We start from the raw sequence: 21,118 nt of genomic DNA, 5'->3' as shown, positions 1-21,118 counted from the left end.
ATTTTTTTTTTATTTTTTTTTTTTTTCTTCCTCCCTGATTAAGCTATGAGAATGATGAGATCCTGTGGGCTTTTTCCACTTCAAAGGGTCATTCAAATATAACTCTAAGGATGAGTGCCACAAAACTATTTCCATGAAGTTTGATAGAGTTCCTTTTGTGTTACGTGGAAGGATAGGTAACTGTTCCCCTTCATTTCATCTAACTTTTGCTCTGCTGGACTTTCCAGGAGCTGGTAAAGAGTTAATCATTAAGTCAAGGAACCTCCTAAGTAGCAGGAATCTGACATCCAAAATCATATTAATAATACTCATTACTTTTAATGTAATTCTTCCAGGAAATTGCCTACATATTTGATATAAATCAGTTCATATCAGGAATGAAAACAGTTTAAAAGACACATAAGGGGGTGGAAATCTGGCCACCATAGGATGGATTTGGTCTGGACCATTTTGGATCAGCTCCATTCAGTGATGGGAGTGTCAGCTGTTTACAGCAGGGAAAGAATGGGTCAGTGTTATTCAGCATTACTTCCTTTGAACAATTCAAGGTTAAAGACATGAACTTCCAAACTTGTCACAAAAGGATTTGAATGGCAATGTCTGAATTTGACATTTCAAATACAAGAAATACTGTTCTACAAAAGCCCAAACAAAACACTCCTAATAGAGCTATGAAAAACACTATTATAGGGCCTTAAAAATGAAATGGAGGAAACCTCTCAATACTTACAACAACAAAAGAGTAAGAAAACATTGTTCTGAATATAAGGAAACTGATAGAAGAACTTACCAAGTCTTCAAAACAAACATACCTAAAATGGTTCACTCAGTCTTGGCACCTGGTCTGTAGTACAATAAAACATTCTGGTAAAAATAAGTTTATGGATGAATGTTAACAGTATAGAAGGAAATAATAAGTCCAAGTTCATTTCTGTAGGATCTACAAAAAATAAATTAATAAGTTAATTGCTGATAGCAATGTTTCTCCTGTCACTGTTTTCCATGTGTTAAAATGAGCAGCAATGTTTGGCTTGATCTCTCATTTATTTGGTCATTATTGGAAGAAAAAACAGTTCTTTGTGATATAATTTAATTGCTGAGACTGATAAGGAAGTTTTAATCTACCTCTAGTCCAATCAAATTTGGACTTCACCAGAGCATTCAAATGTATTTTAAGTTCTACTTTTCCATCGCTATTTCATAACTGCCTCTAATACAGATTTATATATACAAATGTATTAGTCACTAATTGTAGTTTTAGAGAAGGTAACAATTTAGAACTTCTTTTGAAGTCATCTGGAGGTGCACTGTTTGACCTGTGATGTTCCCCTCAAAAATTTGCCATTTGTAAAGAGCATTCGTGCCTCTCTGGTGGCAAGGTCAGAAATAGCTGAAACTAATTCACTATCTGGATGCCTCAAACACTTCTTGAATTTGACAGTCTCTGTTACTTTGTGTTCATTTCCAGGAGAAACCCAGAAGGAATATGTTGGATACTTCAGACCTGTTACCTGGAATTTCCGGGGCTGTGCCTGAGCAGCAGAGTTGCTCCTGGAGCATTGGTCACCTGGAGGCTGCTGGCACACATCTTTGTCCCTCACTAGGTCCATCAGGGAGAGGAGGACCCAGACAACTGCTCATCTTTCTCTCAGGTACACTTTACCACTAACCATCTTCACCCCTTTGGTAGCATATGGAGAACACCACAGAAACAGTATGTTCTTCATCACTTCTCTGCAAAGACTACAGATGCTACGGTGGATGGTGGAACTAAAGGTATTTAAATCTTATTCATGATTCCTTGAGGCAGAGTGGTAGAAGTGTGAGCATTTCCAGGATGTACCTAGTCTTGTCATGTAAAAAAAAATAATAATCTATGCCCAGATCATTTATCCAGCAACAACTGGCAGTAGAGTTCTTTGCATAGCATTGAAGTCCCTATTACATGGGACAGTGCACAGTTTTGTAAACAAAACAGGAAAGGTGCCAAGGTCTGAAATGTATATTCCCATTCTGCCTGATTAATTTGGATAGAGTGTATTAATTGGGATGGGAAAAGTGTGGGTTTCCTGGGGAGGGGAAAAAAAAAAAAAAAAAAAAGCAGTTATTCATAAGAGTAAGTAATTTTAACTTGTCTGTTGATGACTGATTGCTTCCTAGGCTTTCTCACTTGCTGATGTCATCATTTTGTCCAAAATCTTGGAAAAGTTTGAATTTTGATTTAGGGCCTAGTCCAAGATAGATTGCAGTATACTGAAAGATTTCTGCTGACTTCATTGTGCTTTGGATCACGCCCCTTTGATGGCATTTTGAACAGTTGCTTTCAAATCTTTCTTCATTTGGCATCTTCAATTTATGTTCCTGATAAAAATCTCATGGGTTACAATGGCTTGAAGAGGAATATATGCATTTCTGTTGTGTTCCAGTGGCTTCAGTATATCACAAGGGTATTGTTAAGAATAGCCACAATATATCTCAGTTGAAATCATTATTAAGTGTGTGCTTAAGGGACTGATACAATACCACTAAAATCAGAATTAAAAAACTACTTTGATTTCACTCTTGCCAGACAGAATTTTTCCCATTGAAATCCTTAGAATTTATGGTCAGCAGAGAATATTGAGAATTTGTCTTGATAAGACGTGACTCAGGCTTTTAGGATTGCAGTTATTTAGTAATAAATTCCTGAAAGGATAATATTTGGTTTACTAATATTTCCTGATTGAAACATATTTTTGCAAGATTTCTTTTTTTTTTTCCTAATGTTATGGCGTCTCAATTAATCACTATGAACCATGCCAAGAGAGACTTTGAATTGCACATATTCATTGATGTAGATTCAAGTGTAATCCTAAATATTTAGTGGCAGCTATGGCACTTGCAAATGGCCTATGTGTGATCTGAAAAAGTTGAGGACACGCTGACTGTTGATGAGCAATAAGCATACTTGCACCATTTGAAAGGATAGGTGCATTTTATCCAATTAATTTAGCCATGGGGTTGTTATTCAGAGTTTATATTGCAGTGAGAGAGAACAGACTTTACTTCTTATTCTGAAATTAACTGTCACTCATCTTGCACCTGTGTGAGACTGGCTTAATGCTAACTGGCAGCTTACTAACGTCTCAAATTGGTGCTGTGCCTTTGAACTCCGCAGTGGATTTTTCACTTGTTGCGACTTGTGCTGTTTCTCCACCACTACCAGAGGCACTGATGACATCCTGCATAAAAATACAAGGTGGGATACTTTGGGCTGTATGCTATGCATCAGTATATAGATCAAGTCTCTACAACATGTTTGTTGAATAAAACTTATTCTGTTTGTCTTGCCTAATAGCAATTTTAACAATCATAGCAGGAAAGAGTACTTCAGTTCTGTGTGCTGATTAATGGGATTGGTGGAAAACTACTTGTATGTTTCATATGAAAGAAAGAGTAGAAATACACCTCAGACAAAAAGGAAGGTTCTCCCTGACTGTTAACCAACCATGAGGGGCACATATGCTGTAGCTGAGTTGAGGATGAAAGCTAAGAAGAAAGACGAAGTAAGAATATTCAAATGCCCTAGTTTGAGAAAGTACCCCAGGAGTATAACACCTACTGACAGAACCGGCCACAATTCCAACATCTTTTGTTTGTGAAATTCTGGTTTGGTTGCCACATTCAATTGCCCAACTATCAGAATAAAGCAAATGAGGTGAGCACAGGAGGAACACAGAATTCGGAGGGAATGTTTGTGTTGTCAGCAGCCAATCGCACCCTAAGGCAAAGTAACTGTAGAGGTTTTGTTGGCCACAGCTTCAGATAATATTTATATGAATTAATGATGAATGTCTTCAGATATTTTGTGAAGTTGGAGTGGAAAGACAGGATTCTAACTGTGTGTGTATGTGGGATTTGAATATAAGCATCTCAAATGCTTGCTGTTTGGGAGCTGAAAAAGATGTGGTTCCAAAAGGGTCTTATTTTCCATTTAGAATTTTTGTTTCTTTTGTTGACTATTCTGAGGATAGCTATCCTGAGATCTTTAGGACTGCTTCCATGTTGATAGTTAAAGCAAATCTAAGTCCTTTAACTTGTTTATTACATTTTTCTATATGAAGATGATGTCACTGGTTCTGCTGTATGGAGGCAGATGTGAAGCCATCAGGAAGACGACCCTTGTCACAGAACTGCTGGTTGTGACATATCTACTACACAGTCAAAACTTAAACTGCCTGTGACAAACAAAACAATATATTCATAAACAGTATATCGATCTTGTGTATCACATCAGTCCTTAAGAAAATACCACTTCTGACTTCACCATGGATAAATTATTTAATTCCATCTGAGTTACGGATGTTCTCAAGGGGATACTGAGTGTTTCTTAGCATTTTATGAAGAAAAATAAATTGTATGTTGTTTTCTGATCATGACAAATATATTTCCAGAAGAGTAAAGAAGTTGGGCTATGATACAGAATGAGTAGGAAGAAATGCAAGTGAAATTTACAAAATACCTACGTAAATTAGAATTAATGCACTGAACAGATTCAGTTTAACAAGAGTGGGCTGATTTGGAAAACTGATTATGATTTTAATATTAATTCTTGGGGACAGAGAAGTAATCTAGAATAATTTGGAGTCTGTGGTTTTGAATACATAGTACCATCTTAACTGGTGGCTAAATTATTACAGAACAAGTTTTCCATGCACCACCTGCACTCAGCTGTCTGTCAAGGTTGCGTGATGTATTTCTGTAACACTTCAGAGTAGATGTTAAAGAGCTTATATATTTTTTTCTTTTTTTTTTAACTGAAGGATACCCTATTTGAAATACATTTGCCTTTACTATGGGGCTAAGGGGAAGCTACTTTGAGCTTGCTGTTTCATATTTTTAGACCAAAGAACTTTCTTAAAAGAGGAAAGCAGTCACTATCTGGGAGATATCTGTTTTTAAGTAATCCGGTTAATGAAGACATAGTGAAAGCATTCCCCAGCCAATTTAAATAACTGTTACTGTTTGTCAACCCCAATGGTAAGAATAGGAAATTGTAAGAAAGAAGTCTGAAAAATCTTTACTCATAATACAGGAAGTCTTTCAATATTAAACGATGCAATGGCTACACTTGAGTCATCTTAATGGTATCATATCCTGATGCCTTTCTGTTAGAACCATTACAAGTTTTAGGAGCTGACAGCTTGAAAATCTTACTGAAGGGAAGAAATGCAGCTGAGACAGATGAAATACTGAAAGACTTGGTCATCCTCACTTAAAAGGACTTAAAAGCTCTCTCTCTTGTGAGTGCTGTAAAATGCTTTTCTTGTGTTATGTTCTCCCAAGATGCGTGTACAAATTGTTTGAGAATGCATACAAAGAACAATTCATACAGAGTTTGAAGAACAGCAGTATGGTTGCAGAAGAGGCAAGAGCTAATGGGCATTTGCACAGGCAATGCAATGCCTGGAGCAAGACAACAGTTTGCATAGCTTGTGAGGAAGGTGAGGGCTGTGCAGGACAGGCACTCATGACTGTAAGCACCTAGTTCTACATTTCCATGAGGAACGCTGGATTCCAAAATAAATAAATAAATTAATTAATAAATATATACATATATATATGACAAAGCTTCTATGGATTTCTAAGGCTTCCTTATCTTGCTCATTTTCTTGCTTTACTGGGTGTCTGCTTAAGTAGTGAAGAGTTCTCCCGTGGTTGTCTCTCAATGTCTTCACCCAATCCTTTTCCTCTTTGTCAAAGGGTTAGAAACTTGTATATTGATATTTTCCAATGCCAAAGTGTTTTTCATGAGGAAGGGTTTAAAGAGCGCACTTACCCGATAAGCCGTTTCCTCAGATTTCCTGATAGCTGTGAGCACAGGCCTGTCCTAGCAAAGCTGCCAGGCTCCAGTCAGATTGCTCACCATGACAATAATCTCAGTGTCTACTTAATGCACCTTTCATATCGTATTATTAATGCTATTAACATTCCTTCTGAACAGAAATTCAATATTTTGTTTTTCACATTTGTGTATATACAGAACAAATGTATTTCACATTTTGCTGTTTTCTGCTCAATTATTCTGCCTCAATATTTACATGCCTCTATGTGAACGGCTAAGGAAATCATACCTAAGTGTCATTACCACAATGACACCGATGGATTAATAGTTCAGGGAAAAAAAAAAGGGGGGGGGGGGGGGTTGGGCTCAAAACATCTATGCGTATATAATTTTATAGGTCATTTTCTAAAATGACGAAAATGGCAATAAAGCCACCCTTTGGTGCACCGCCGTTAACCCTTTAGTGACCACCCCAGCCGACGAAGTGTTTTGCCCAGTACGGGAGTAGAAAGGGGGCGGTGGTGCCTTCAGAGTTGCTGTGGGCAGGTGGGAGAGCGGTTTGGGTCCCAAAACTTGTCTGGCTGCAGGCTCGGGATGCGGCGGTGCCGGCAGTGCCCCCGGCTGCTCGGGGGGACCGTCCTTTTGTTGCAGGTGCCTGCTGCCGGTTTCCGTTTTCCCGTAGGGAAATCCCTTTCTGAAACAACAGCAAGCGCTGCTTAGTGCTGGTTATCAGGTAGCATCAGCGTCAGGAAGCAGCTCCTCGTCCCGAGCACTGGTCGTTCGCTAGGAATCCTCTCCGGAGGTGTCTCCACCTCCCTCCACACATGCCTTTTTGGACATGCAGCGGCAGCCTATGGGATTACTGCCCCAGGATGGGTTCAGGCGCACCCCCTTACGTCCCCCCCTCCCCCACACACACCATTTTTTTTTCTTTTCCTTCTTTTCCTTCCTTTTCTAAGCTCCGTTTGCCGTAGCATCCACCCTCCCGAGGGGTTTGCCTGGATCATTTATTTATCTTGTGCGCATTAAGAAACCACCATTAGGCTTTGGTGGGAGGCGCCTTACTTTCTGCGCGCTAGCCTGCCTCCCTTGCGCCGCGCTAGGAATGCACAATTGAACAGGAGCTGCAAGCTTGGCAGGAGCTGCCTTGTGCGTGCCTATTCGGTGGCCGGATCCGTATTTCTGTCTCCTGGGCCACGGGCGTCCCCCGCTGCAGGGTGTCCTTTCCATCCCCTGGATTTTACGTTCTTTTGTATTTTTCGCTCGGGAAACCTCGGCGGAGTTTCGATGCCGGGCCGGACTTGAGCGCGGAGGAGCGGCGGGGAGCGGAGCCGCACCGTGCCGAGCCGAGCCTCCTGCCCCGGGCCCCGCCCGCGGATCGGCCTCCCTGGCCCGGCGCCGGCCGCGGGTTGGCCGCGGGGCCGCGGAGTGGCGGCTGCGCCTCCCCGCCGCCTCCCCGCCGCGCAGCCGGGGGATGCTGGAGCCGCCGCCGCCGCTGCTGCCGCTGCGCTGCGGCCGGGCATAGGCGGGAGGCGAGCGGGCGGGGGAGGGAGCGGAGGAGAGGAAGACGGCGAGGAGAGAGCCCCCGGCCCCGAGGGGCGAGGAGAAGGAGGAGAGGCGAGAAGGGGCGCGGATGTGAAGGAATGTGCCTGCCCGCCGCCGGGACCGCCAGCTTGGGGTGACAGCCGGCATTGCCGAGGGAGGAGGCTGGATCTCGCGACCCACCGCACGGAGGGGAAAAAAATAAAATAAAGAAGAAGAGAGGAGAGAAGGAAAGACCTGGGAGCGGAGGCAGAAGAAGGAGAGGCGAGGAGCCGGGCGCCCGGCGAATGGCGCGGCCGTCCCGCTGACTCCGCGGCCGCGGGAGGCTGCGCGGGGCGCTGCGGGGCTCGCCATGCCGGGCTGCCGGCGGCACTGAGTGGGGCGCTCCCTCCGCTCCCCTCCGCCCACCTCCGCCGCATGCCGCCGGCAGCCGCGGCGCGCTGATGCCCCGGGGCCGCGCTGCGGACGGCCCCTAGGATGAGCGAGGGGGCTGCCGGCGCCGCGGCGCCTGGGGCGGCAGAGGCGGCGGGGGGCCCGGGCGGGGATGGGGCCGGGGGGCCGCCGCGGGAGCTGCGCTGCAGCGACTGCATCGTCTGGAACCGGCAGCAGACGTGGCTGTGCGTCGTGCCCCTCTTCATCGGCTTCATCGGGCTGGGGCTCAGCCTCATGCTGCTCAAGTGGATCGTGGTGGGCTCCGTCAAGGAGTACGTCCCCACCGAGCTGATGGACGCCAAGGGCGTGGGGCAGGACCCCTTCTTCCTTTCCAAGCCCACCGCCCCCCCCCGCGGCGCGGAGACCACCGCCGCCGCCACGCCGCGGCCGCCCAGCCGCGTCAGCCCCCGCCTCACCACCATGAGCCGGGCCCCCCCGCGGCCCCCTGGCACCCGCGGCCCGGCTCGGGGCGGCCCGAGGCCCACGGCGGCCCGGCACCCCGCCGCGCCCCACACCGCGCCCCCGACCAGCGGCCCCCCCGGCCCCGGTCCTGGCCTTGGCCCCGGCCCCGGCCGCGGTGCCCGCCCGCCGCCCGCTGCCCCCAGCAGCCCGCCGCTGCCCGCCTGGCCCACTGCGGCACACGCTACCTCCTCCTACAAGATCTACGTCCACGACTCGGCGCCGTCCTGGACTCTGTCTCCCTTTCAGGAGTCTACCACCACCACGCCGGAGGCCAGCACGACCCCCAAAACCCGTAAGTACAGCCAGCCGGCCCCTGCCCTCAGGGCCAACCCACGGGGTGCAGCCAACTTTGCGCCCCTTCTCTCCCTTCCCCTCAGAGTCCACCCGGCAGGTTCCCCACTCGCATGGTGGGTGTCGAGGTGGAGCGGCCATTTGAGGTGCCCCATCTCGGTGCGGTTTGCGGGGAAGCCTCCCCCGCCGGGTCGGGCTGTTCTGAGGACGGTACCCGGGAGATGCGGGGAGCACGGGGGGGCTGCCGAGCGGCGGCTCCCGGTAAGGGGCAGGGAGCTTCTCGGGAGCTGGGGCTGGCGGGGAGGGAGTTTTTTACTGCTTTCCGCACGGTCGCCTCTCTAGAAAAAGCAAGCCTTTGGCCCAGGAAGGATGCTTGCTCCCTCCGTGCATCTCAGTGGCCGGCTGCTGGAAGGGGCCCCCACAAGCTCCCCCGGAGGGGGGCACCGGGGCAGCCCCGAACACGCAGAGGCTCCTGTCCGTACCGTGTCGTCTGCAGCCTCAGCCCGTAGCTGACTATTTCTTTTAAGCAGAGGAGGGGGCTAGCTCCCCGATTGATGTCTGGTGTCTGACACTGCAAGGTGCAAAGCGAAGGATTCGGGTTAAATCTCAGAATTCGTTTGGGTTGGGCACATCAGCTTCCTACTTCTCGTAAAGGTTATCTAGGACGAATGCAATCCATGCCGAAAGAACTTGTGTGTGGTGCTGTTTAGTAAAATGCTCAATTACACTGTATTATAGTCATCTGCGCTTTCTTGGATGCAGCATAGGAAATGAGGAGCCTGTGTCCTCCATTAACTCTTAGTCGTTTCTGCTAGGATCATCAATTCAATTGAACGCTACCTTCTGGATTGCTTTTACTGCCGATGGCTCCCCTTTTGCATGTTAATGTATGTTTTTTCCACTGGAGGATTCTGTCAGCTAGTCCTTTAAACTTTACTTTGTCTGTTAAATCTATTTGCTGATGAACCCCGGGACAGAGAGTATATGCACGGTGAACTGATCTTGTGAATCGACAAAATAGGAAGAACAGCAAACTGGACGTGTATGTGTGGGTGGGTGTGCAGGTGGCGGATGGCTGGGAATGATTACGAATAAAACTACCACTAAATCAGAACAGCAAACAAGGCAGTAACTTGCTTCCCCAGTGTCTGCTACGGCAATTGAGAAGGAGCCATCCCTTACAGGTGTGTCTGAGCCAGTTTGCTCTGTAGCTGCAGCCCAGGGAAGTTGGGTGCTACCAGCAGGAAAATCTCTCGTGGCTCTGAGCTCTAGCTGTTCCACGCTAGGTATACGGAGCTGCACAGAACCCTCTTTTGAAACACATGCAAAGGGAGCGTAATTTTCAGCCTGTGTCTCTGCTCACAAGGTTTATGTGAAGCAGGTATCTTACATGGTGTTGCCAACTGCAGTGACATGTGTGCATCTGAAATGCTACTGGGGCTTGCCAGGTGGGATCTGTCAGGGTCTAAATGCTCCCTTGCGACCTCTTCCTTTCTCCCCTTTGTATCTTTTTGGGTATGTAAGAGAAATCCACTGCAATTTCCACCCCTCTATGCTGTCTCTTTACAAGGTATAGAAGGCAATAAAATCCTGGTTAATAAATAATGGTGGGCTGGCAGGACTCTCTTCCATACAAGGCACACAAAGAAAGGAAAAAAGCCCACGATCTTGAAATGTTCCTGGCAGTTACGCAGTCTTGTAACTATTATTTGTTTTAGGGAGACTGCTAATACCTTTTACAGCAGGGTGTTTCCCCTCATTAAGTACAGCTGGATTATAGGATGAAATGCAAGAAGTGCAAATCCAGCAGAAATTGACCCTGTTTGGGCACATTGATAGCAGAGATTATCATTAATGGAAGATTAAATAGATTACATAAAACAGGATTTGAATTTGTAGGGCATGTGGAAATTTTTGTAAAGCCTACAGCTGTACTTTGCTGGTACACATAAGCATCTCTGAGGATACGTGTAGAATTCTCTGAGGCTGCAGTATCCACTGGAGGGGAGAGGGAGAAGAAATGTAGCCTTTCTGCCAGCAACTGCTGACATGGTGTGACCCTACAGCAGATATCTGCATCTGCCTCTTAACTTTGATTGTGGTGACTAACAGCTCTTAGGAAGAAAGGAAATTATTTTAAAATAAACGCATCCTCGTTTTTCCAGGGCTAGCTGCATGATCCTTCTGTGCCCGTTGCTCCAGCTGCTATTGAAATGAAAGTCATGGATCCTGTTGTATCGTGTGAATACAAATCTGACATGACAAATCTGATGCCCCAGCTTTCAAAACAGAGCACAGCCTTGTGTGATCCTCTGGCTTGGCAAGGCACATATGTAGGCAGGGGTTGTAGGTTATTTAGCCTTTCACAGCTTTTAAGAAAAGAAGCAGCTGTCGTTGTTTATATTGCTTCATGTTGCAGTTTATTTGATTGTATTAACACATAAAAATGGGCTCAAAATGTGGCTTAGGAAAATGGGAGGCAAATCAGGAGTTCTGTCTTCTGAAAGCCGGATGATTGCCCACCTGAAGTAGATGTTGGTAAAGCCTTTTCTCCGTGTGTGTATTCATCTGAGGAGATGTTGTGAAATCTCTCACTTTTTTGTGGGTGTGCATAATGACAATAATTCTTGGTTGTGTTTCACTCAAAGTCAAGCTATCTGTTAGCTGTTTTGCAAGTTCTTGATGAAGATCCTTCAGGTTCTGACTAAGCAAAAGCCACTTACTCATCAGATCTCACTCCGTGCCTTGTGCCTGCATGTGTTTCTCATGATCACACACAGACTGTGGCTTTTCAGCACCAGCCTCTCTACCCAGCATTCAATATGACAATCAATCATTGATTTGGAAGGACAACCCGTCTTGTAGATTGGAAGAATCAGCCAACTGACTGGAACGCACCAACGAGGTTTTATTTTTATCAAGCCATTGCTTTCATTTCTAAAGAGTAATGCCCTGATTTTTCCAATATGCATTTTTCATGGTGTTCTGGGCTCTTCAGTAATGTTATTATCTTTAAACTGAGATAGCGTACTTATAAGAATTCCGGTGTGAATTCAGCTATGAAATAGCGCCGTGTTTTCTGTTGTGTTCATATGACCAAAGGCTAATGCAGAGAACTGAGGTCAGGCAGGTGGGGCTCAACTAATGCACAGTAACCAGGGAAAGAGATGTTACAGAGCTCTTAATCAATACATCTGGTGAAGTCCAATTGTGACCTTCCTTTTGAGTCCAGGCTGCTGCCTCGGTATACTTTGATTTCCTGCTAAAGATTTTCTGGTCCAGTCATTTATCCTAGTCATATCTCTGTCTGTTTGTTATGCACGGCATGGGTTCAAGTAACGAGCATCTGGCAGCTGAACTGCTACCAGCGCTGACATTTTGGTAAAAGCTGTTTGTTTTATTTTGCACTGACTCAAATATCTTTTTCACGTTAAGCATGACACTTAGATGGAACTGCGGGGTTTTCACCAACTGGAGGGTGTAGTGGGAGGTGCCAAGCCGTAGTAAAACCAGACCTACTCTTCCCAGAGCTCCGAAGTGTTCTGCCAACAAGTGACATGTCTCTGCAAATGCTTTGCATTCTGATCGTGAGCTGTCATTGGAATCGAGGAGAGCACACGTGACTGTAAAGCACGTGCCTCTAGCATTGACTAAGACTAATATGTCAGTTATTTATCAATCTGTGATGCATCAAAAGCTGTGGAACCAAAAAAAATATTGAACAACTGGGAATTCTAAAAGCATTTGCTTCTCGTCCTCGTTCCTACTTGCTTCTCATCCTCGTTCCCACTTGCTTTCTATTCACATTACCATGAGTCAACGTACCACAGACATGATTAGGTTTGTGTTTCCCATCTTAAATACTTGTCAGCAGTACTGCCAAGATAAAAAATAATAAATAGAGAATTGTAGTCATACCAATGAAGTGGAAGTAATTGTAATTTTCTTTTATTTTTCCTATTTTATGGCTATAACTTGCTTCATCTGTTCAATTAAGGGGAATGATATTGGGCTTAATTTCGTTTTCCATTTATAATGCCCTTTATAGTTAGGAACTAGCACAATTATCACTAAGTTTGTAAGGAAGTGGAATGTTTAAGTAAAAGTTACACTCACAGAAGCATGGATTGGTTCAGTTTGGATGTATTTCCCTTTTGCTGAAATATTTGTTGGAATAGCGTGACCTAGGAGAGCTTTTACAGCACTGGTATGATAAGAGGAAAGAATATGGCTGAAATTACTCCATGGTGCCTTTTAAGCCTGAAGAAAAATCTTTTGGGGGCTGTAAGGATTCTCATTACATTGATTTAAGCTGTGATCACTGGTAAAAGCAAAGCCTTGCATTTTATTTGGTATATTTTTTTAGCATCTATACAAGAACATTATGTGATATATTATATGTTGACAACAGAATACCATTATTAAATTAAACTATTGATTCATTGCAAAGTATTATGCTAAAGTAATGTCAGTGGTTTGTCTAAACCCACAGAAAATGGAAATTAAAAATTAAAGCAGAAGACTTGTCTCTATCTACAGTATTGTGTCTAGTGTTGCAGTACATTTATCAACTGACTCATTGCTTTGAAACCTCCTGCAAAGCCCAGCAAATGCAAGGATTGGTATGGATTTGGCTCTGACTTTATCTTTAAATTCTAGAGCTCTTATGGCTTTCAGGAAGCATCTAAAGCATACCGTTGTTTGATTTTGATGATTTCTCCCATGATTTGTTTACAAACAGCACAAGAAAACAGTACCTAGTGAAATCATGGGGGATGACCTGGTCACAAAGATAAATAAATAAACCCAAACCAGGGTGTTTTGTATGTCTTTGAGGCTGGTGATTTCTTTTTTGGATTCTTTGTTGTGGCTTGAATAAGTTTGTAATATTCCATCTTCACTGCAGGCATGCAGGGAATGCAGGCAAGCATTTGTAGATTTGCTCATTCCCTGCATTTAAGGAGGATCTGGAGCTCATGGACTGTAGTGACTGCTGGCTTGGTCTCTGCTTTGGTTGCGGTGCTTGGCCTTGCAGCATGGGTCAGTGAAGAAACTGCACTGAAGTCCAAGTGTGTTTGGTAATCTTAGGAGGCTTCATGGTAGCTAAGTGGACTGAAAACCAAATTCAGGTGCGTCTTTTTCACTTGAAAGTCTCTTTTAGGTTCTGCTGTCTGGGAGGGATTTGCTGTCACTGTTGTTATTAAGCATAGGTATCTTTCGTGCCTTACAAAAGTGGACAAAATGCAAGAGGATACTTTGGGCTATGGAGATAATTTCTTACTCCAAAGGATCCAAAGCTGTTGGATCGATATGGCGAGGGTTAGAGCATCCTCTAACAAGGAGGCTGTGCTCGAGGTCACAATCGTGACTGTGCTTTCTCATCACTCAGAACTAATTTCCAAGGCGGACATCTCTTAAACCTGCTTTCATACTTCTCCCTTCCCCTTCATACCTACTCTCAAGCCACTCCAGTGGGTAAAGTACATCTTCAGTGGAGGAAAGTGGCTGCCTGCGAGGGCGGATCAGCCAGGCTTGCCAAGCAGGGCACTTCTGACCAGAGCAGAAAAGCGAATGAGTGTTCAAATTGAGTTCTAGGTAAGAGGCAGGGGATGGAAGCACACATAGGTGGGCAAGAGTTTCTGAGGTTTGTTTTTTTTTTTTTTTTTTTACTTTTTCTCAAACAGGTTTCTTCAGCCCTTTGGGTAAAATACATTCAAGAGGGGAAAAATGAATGAAGTGGCCATAAGGAAAATTAAAATTAAAATGCATTTTTAAATTTCAGTTTCTGTTCAAGAAGAAAAAAAGGCTAAATTAGATCAACTGTTATGGGTGAAATTTGGTGATATCAGGGAAAATACATTTACAACATGCTTATCGCTAAATATTTACATTCTTGTTTCTGAAACTATCATTATCTTTTTGGCTCCAAAAGTACAAGTACTTAAGTAATATTAAAATAAAAAAAAAAGTAGATGAGTAAAACCTACTACAATTTTTTCCAGTATTGCATCCTTTTTGACTCCTCCAAGTGTTCTGTCCTTCAGTATTCTGCATTCCCAAAGCTGTGTCTCTTGCAGCATGTAAACAGGAGGGTTTTATGACTTTCATGCTGGAGGTGTGATAACTGATTGCTGACTGCAGGAGACTATTCAGCTTCAAAAATAATTGGTTTAGCAACAGATTAGAACAGATCAGAACAGAGCTTTTGAAGTCCAAACTCATTTATGTTTTTTCCTTAAGAGTAAGTTGAATTTTGTATTTTTGCAAGAACTAAAGGGAAAGCTTAAGTAGAACAGAAGAGGCTCACCATTCAAATCTTGCTGCAGTAGCTCTGAATGAGAGCATCACTGGGAAAGAAGGTGAGGTGAAACTTTGGTCTGACATACCACAAGAAATTCCTGTTATAGACCCTGTGAGTTAAAAAAAAAAATTCCAACACCTTGCACAGTCTCCTCTTTTTGCTGTAACATCTCCTTTTTGTTTGCTCCTTTTTTGACCTGTGGTTTGACTTTTCCTTTCTAAATTATAATTAATCCCTTAGCAATTCCAAGAGACTGATGGCTGTGTCCCATCTTAACTCCATCCCCAGCTTGTGTTTTGCATTGCCTTGGTAGATGCACATAAGTAATCCACTTATGTTGGCAATATGGTAGGTACTCTTTGTAGAAATCTGAATTAATATTTAGCAAAGACCTTTCACTGAGGCATTTTTCAATTTTGCTAGCAAAGAACTGAGGGAAATGTATATTGATAATACTCTGTGTAGAAGTTATGCTGCATTAAGTAGCTCAGCCTTTATTTTTTATAACGAGATTGCTATATGGCCCAATTTTGCAAACATGGAGGCCCATTTGAGGGCGTGCAAGGTGATGCCTTTTGTAGACTTCTGCATGTGCAGAATCAGGGTCAATTTATGTGAACATCTGTGTGATTAAATCTGTTACTGTGTCTTAGATTGCAGTGTCAGTGCTTACAAACTGTGCTTGTTTAAATAAATGTACATCAGCTTGAAAGTGCTGCTTTTTAAAGGTTGTCAGCGTTATTTAAATGTGCCTATTAGAGTTGAACTTCCATTGATGTGTTTTCTTTTTTGCTTTGTGTGTGTGTGTGTTTAGTACTACCATGAGAAATGCACCATTATGCTTGTATTTTAGCCTGAAATATGTTCTGTAGTAAAATCTTTGTGTTCTGGGGGATTGTGGTTGGTTAGCTGGAGACTGTCAGGAGACATGTTGGTCGTGGATTTTTTGCATCTAACTTCTAAAGGATTTCCTTATCTGAATTTTATATATTTTTCATATTATTCTGGAGAATAATACTTCTGTTTTTTATCGTTGTTTTTCTCTGTATTACTTCTTCAGCTACAAATATACCAATACTTGTTTTCTAAAGCATGTAGATATAAAATGTTTTCTGAAATATTACAGATGCTCAGTTGTATTTTAAGATATAAGGATTTTTTAAAAAACAATAACATTATCTTCACGCTTTTCATTTCACAGCATCATTACTGTTAAAGTTCAAGATTCAAGTTCAATAGGAGCTGAGCCTAGATTGCTGGTTGTTACCAGCTAGAGGGGCTATAGCTCTGCGTAACAGCAAGCCATTAAATTAGTATTAATAACAAAGTGCTTCTTTTACTGATTTGATTATTCTCGTTGATGTCAGGACTTGTAAAGGGAGCATTTGAGATAAGATGAGGTTATTATCTTGGAATATCTGTGGTGGTCTCTTTTTACTGCACTGACAAGGTTTTTTTTCTAACGTGATGCAGGAAACGTAATCTAGCCTGCAATGCTACTTCTAAATGTAAACAAGATTTTAACAAAAACAATCAACTTGTATAAAGCATGTTAAATTATACTGCACCGTGCAATGCTAATATGTTACTTGTGTCTCCATCTCCATGCACAATAAAATAGCATTTTCAGTAGAGTGCTCCAAGTGGTTGACAGCTGTAGCTCTCTAACCTTCTCAGTGGTTGAGCAATACTGGTAAATATATTAAAAAAAAAAAAAAAAAGACATAGGGAATCTTTGTTTCCTTTCCTGCTGTGAATTACAGTGTAAGTGGTGAGAGGGGTATCACTGAAGTAGTACCAAGCTATTCCAGAAGTTCTGACTTGAGAATTGGTTGTGTAATTCTTCTGAAAAACAATCTATCAATCGTTTAACAAAGAGCTGTGCTTTGTTGTTGTTTTTTAAGAGTAGCGGTGTGTGGAGAGGAAAATAATTTTCTTGTTCAATCTGTCAGTGAATTTGCCAAAGAGAAACAGGGTTTTTGTTTGAAACTTAGAGACAGGCTGCACTGAAATGTTACAGTCATTTTCCTGCCTTTTAACTGTATCAAAGATGAAAAATTTGGCAGTGCCAGGGTTCAGTGGGCAGCAGGTTCAGGAACTTCACTGAGGAGATTACTCTGCTGAATGTCAGTGCTCCTGATTTAGGAGGGTAGAGGTACTTCTGTAATTATTTCATAAATAGCTAAACCGCATTAGTCTTTAGCCTCCAATCTGACCCAGCTATGTAAGGGTCACAGTGTTGAAGTTCAATCCTCTCAATTTTTATTATTTTTTTTCCCACTAAAAAGCCAAAAAGTCACGTATAAATACATTCAGCAAAGACTTTTCTCTAAGTAGTTGGGGTTTCTTCTGCTTTTAGACTTCAATCTTTTTTAAATTTTTGTAAAACATTCTGTTTACAAAACATATAAATAAACAACTGACTCAGTGAAACGTATGTTAAGACTGTATCTGAGCATAATAAAGTTAGTTATAGTTAATTTTCATCACTCAAAAATATTGGAGTTAGAAAAATTCAGGTTGCATATGAAAACTATTTGTAAATTTAGTATCTTTTAACAGGTAAAGTTACTTGGTGTGAATGCTCTTTCTGAGCTTGTAATACACACTTGTTAAATTATCTTAAAACAACGTAGAAATGATTCAGTCTTTGCTCCTAAACTGAGATTATGTACTTACATATCAGTTTTGCATCACGCACAAAGGCTTTTTCCCTACTAAGGCTGCTCTGGCAGGAGGTTGCACCTTTGCCTCAACTAATTAGCTCTGGAGCTGTGAAGCTGACGACCTTGACATGCATGAAGATGATAAAAATAACCCAGAAAATGCAGCATGGAGGATACCTTTAGAGTCAGGGGGCTTACAGACTGAGGGCTCATTAAGGTATCTTTGCACTGGGGAAGGTGAATATTTGCCACTTGGCAACTTGCTGTTGCCTTGCCTTAGGTGAAGGGCGGCAGGTGGGCAGTGGAGGTGGGTGGGCTGTGCCTATCCTTGCTTCTGTTCCAGAAGCTCCCCTGCACCACGCAGCCTGGGCTGGGAAGGCACAGCCTTTGCCTTGCCTCTGCCAGCATTAACTGTCTTGTCTTGTTCTCTGCAAAAGCACAGAGGGAAAGACGTGTTTCTAATACCCTTTCATATCTGCTGCACATTCATTACAGAGGCTTACTTAGTCCTAAATGAAAAGCAAGAATAGTAACTTAATATTTTAAATTGGTTTTAGAAATATCTGCTTGCAAGAGGGAATTCATACAGGTTTTAGTTCTTGGATGGCTGGGTTTAATCTGAGCACACGAAGCTGAAATTTTAGTGTGTGATATGTTTAATAGGGGAAGTAAGAAGAGTTTATTGTAATTTTTATTTTATAGGAGATTGAAGAGGTTGCTTCATCTGCTGAATTTCTGTAACAGGGTGCGCTATGAGGCTTGATTAAACCTTGTGTTTACTTACATTTGAAAGCTATCATCCTATATTACCTTGGCAGATGTAGGGGATTTGTAGCCAGCCTCACCTTCAGTGCTGTAAGGTGCTTCTGTAAATGTGAACAAACACAATTTGAGGAGCTGCTGAGTAAAGGCTCCTCACTCCTTGTTTGCTTACAGTGCATATTTTGGCAGCACGGGCAGTTCTGTATTCAATTTTGATCATCAGGAATAAATGTATTTTAGTTATTTTAACAATGATCCTGGCTGGGGAGTGACGTACCTGCAGAATATGAAGTGTGTTGGACAGGCCCAAGCTAAAAGTCCTTATGGTGAAGAGGTTATTGTGGGTAGTCCTGCAGTGAGGATGAAGTATCTGAGGTGATGTAAAGAATAATCAATCTTCTGAAATGTTTTAGTTTTGCATACTGTGAGAATTTTGTCATTTTAAAAGCAGTGTGGGTGTACTAGGGAGCTTTTTTTTTTTTTTTTTTTTTTTTTTGGTGACAATCACACAAAGGAGACACCGTAAGATTATGTGTAATTAATTAAATACAGTACATTTGAATTATTTGATTAGAGATTATTTTTCAACCATCCCATAATAACGTTCTAATATTCTAATCATGTTTTCTCAAGTTTGTAATCCTGTTTATTGATTCAATCTACATGACAGCATACACTCTTGGCCTTTCTCCTTAGTAGATACTACTTAAATATAGTATATTTTGTATAGTGAAATATAGTAACTATCATACAAAACTAAATAACTAGCTGGGACACAGATTTTAAAGAGAGAAAAGCTTTAAGAAGGCTGTTCTAAATGTGATCTAATTCTGCAGAAATACATTCCACAACTTTTTGTGTCACTGGCTGTGGCTTTGAAGACTGCATAGGAGATGAAAATGCAGAGTATGAATTGGGATTTGTGGATCCGGTCTCTCATGTAACAGAGTATTCAGTGGGATCTGTGGGCTGTTCTGGCAGTTTCTTAAGAATCATAGGAAGAGGCAGGCTAGACCACAGGCAGGTACTGGACTGAATGCTTTACATTCAAACCAAGAACCAAAGCTGCTTAAAGAATGTAGAGTCCAGAACATAATGAGGATCTCATTAGCACAAGTTTTTGGTCAATCTCCACATTGGCAAAGAGGTAATTAAAAACTTCGACGTTGAGTCCTGTTCTGCATAAACAAAGTTGGGGATAATCAAAGGGATAAATAAAGAAAATAGCAGGATATTAGATTAAATACATGTGATATGGAATTTTGGTAGTAGTTAGAGAAGATAAATTGATGTTAAAACAAAACAAAACAAAACAAAACAAAAAACACCTGCCACATAATTCCTGAGATTCAGCTTTGTTTCATGTCTTTGTTAGCTGCTTGTATAATAATTTCCTACATTACAGAACAAAGTAACTTTTCCCACTGGGTATTGAGAAAGCATATAGCATAGTGCATAGATGGAGGTACTTTGTATAAAGACAGTGCTAAAGCTTGAATAAATTGTGCTGCACTATTGTCTTTGAAGCTCTGTCCTTTGTTGTTACAACCGAAATTACCTTGACTTTGAAGAAAGTTTTCCTGCTTCTACCAGAAAATCAGACTTCAATGGCATAGTGCTGTTATAATAGACAACCGCTACAGAATTACTTCATTTTCACAATTTCAGCTTGCTTATTAGTCTGCAAGTCATCCCTAAAAGTTTTTCAAGCCTCAGTGATGGTAACAGATAATAATTGGTTACTGGAAGTTAGCAGACCTGGAGCAATCGCTTCTTTTCCTCGAGTTCAGGTTTTCTTATTTGTGAAATAAAGATATGATGAAGAAGGTAAAAAGTGAGCGGTGTGTTATAATGAATGCTTGAAAAAATATAAGGAAATGCATTTAATTTATTTTTTGGAATATATTTGGATATCATCAATTGTGCCATTGATTGCGTGTGATCATTTTCAGTAATTGTCTAATAGTGAAATCTGTCAGACTTTGGTATTGCAAGGGAAGGGATGGAAGCTTTTATTTTTTAGGTGATCTGGAAGTGTGTCTCCAAATATAGCCAAGATATGGGTCTGAATAGCAAGGGTTTATCTTAAAGCAGGACAGGGTTGTGCTCAGGACACACTAACAAGCCAGTTATTCTAGTTAAGAATTCTTTCCTTTTTGTCCTGCAGTGAGATGAGTCAGGTTTGAATTTGGGGCACTCATTAGGCCAACAGCTGCCATTATGACAACCCATTTAAATCTTTTTAGCTTAACTTCATAGTCAGTTGTCACCAGGAATTTTAGTAACTACTATGTTTTATATTGCTGCCTTGCTATATTTTAGAACCGAAGTGTTATTGTTGCCATATCTCACATCAAAAGGAAGAAACACATTCAGTATGGTGTAGTCTTCTATACATAGAGGCAAAGTGCTCTCTGAGTAGGTGGGATCCTCAGCCAAATCCAAACCCAATGAGATAAGTGAGAATAAGTGGGCACTAGCTAACATTTAAAATAAACAGTTACAAAGGAGTGACTTGCTTACCCTAGTCTCTTCTGCGTTTGCTTATAACTGACTTTTATTAAAGGTAGCTATGTTGATCTCTGAGGAAAAAAAAAGATCTATTGTAACAATAATAAATGTATTTTTTACAGGAGATATGTGATACAGGGTGGGGAGTGAGATTGTGTTTATAGGAGAGGTGCTCAAGTAGATCAACTAATAGAAGATAGTTGGCAGATTCTTTTTTTGGTGTCACTTTGGTAATGTGGTAAAAATGATTTCACCTTTTCCATTTTCAACCTTCTTCTAATGGCATGAGTCTAACGTAAGCAAAGTTGTAGATGTGTTTAATTTTAA

At 42.1% G+C, this 21,118-nt stretch overlaps 2 protein-coding genes and 1 long non-coding RNA gene across 5 annotated transcripts in view; 2 read left to right on the top strand and 1 right to left on the bottom strand.

The window, feature by feature from the left end:
• Positions 1-1,522: 1,522 nt before the first annotated feature.
• On the top strand, positions 1,523-5,596 carry LOC311439551. The gene is made up of 3 exons (XR_014694814.1): positions 1,523-1,652; positions 3,158-3,238; positions 4,104-5,596. It is a non-coding gene; the product is annotated as an uncharacterized lncRNA (long non-coding RNA).
• Positions 5,597-6,284: 688 nt separating this feature from the next.
• On the bottom strand, positions 6,285-8,692 carry LOC311439599 (uncharacterized protein; the record flags this gene model as incomplete). The annotated part of the gene is made up of 3 exons (XM_084525492.1): positions 6,285-6,518; positions 6,890-8,086; positions 8,456-8,692. The coding sequence occupies 3 exons, from the start codon at positions 8,690-8,692 to the stop codon at positions 6,285-6,287; spliced, it is 1,668 nt and encodes a 555-aa protein (XP_084381618.1).
• Positions 7,844-21,118, top strand: part of NRG3 (neuregulin 3) — a gene marked incomplete at its 5' end in the record, with an annotated part of 417,127 nt that continues 403,852 nt past the window's right edge. For all 3 annotated transcript variants that reach the window (XM_084525356.1, XM_084525355.1, XM_084525354.1), the window contains one exon: positions 7,844-8,552. In XM_084525356.1, coding sequence (XP_084381482.1) covers positions 7,844-8,552 — 709 coding nt within the window. The remainder of the gene's footprint in view (positions 8,553-21,118) is intronic.

The sequence above is a fragment of the Aythya ferina genome, assembly GCF_964211825.1.
Source record: "Aythya ferina genome assembly, chromosome: 7".
NCBI classification, from domain to species: domain Eukaryota; kingdom Metazoa; phylum Chordata; class Aves; order Anseriformes; family Anatidae; genus Aythya; species Aythya ferina.
This window is presented reverse-complemented; position numbering and strand designations above follow the sequence as displayed.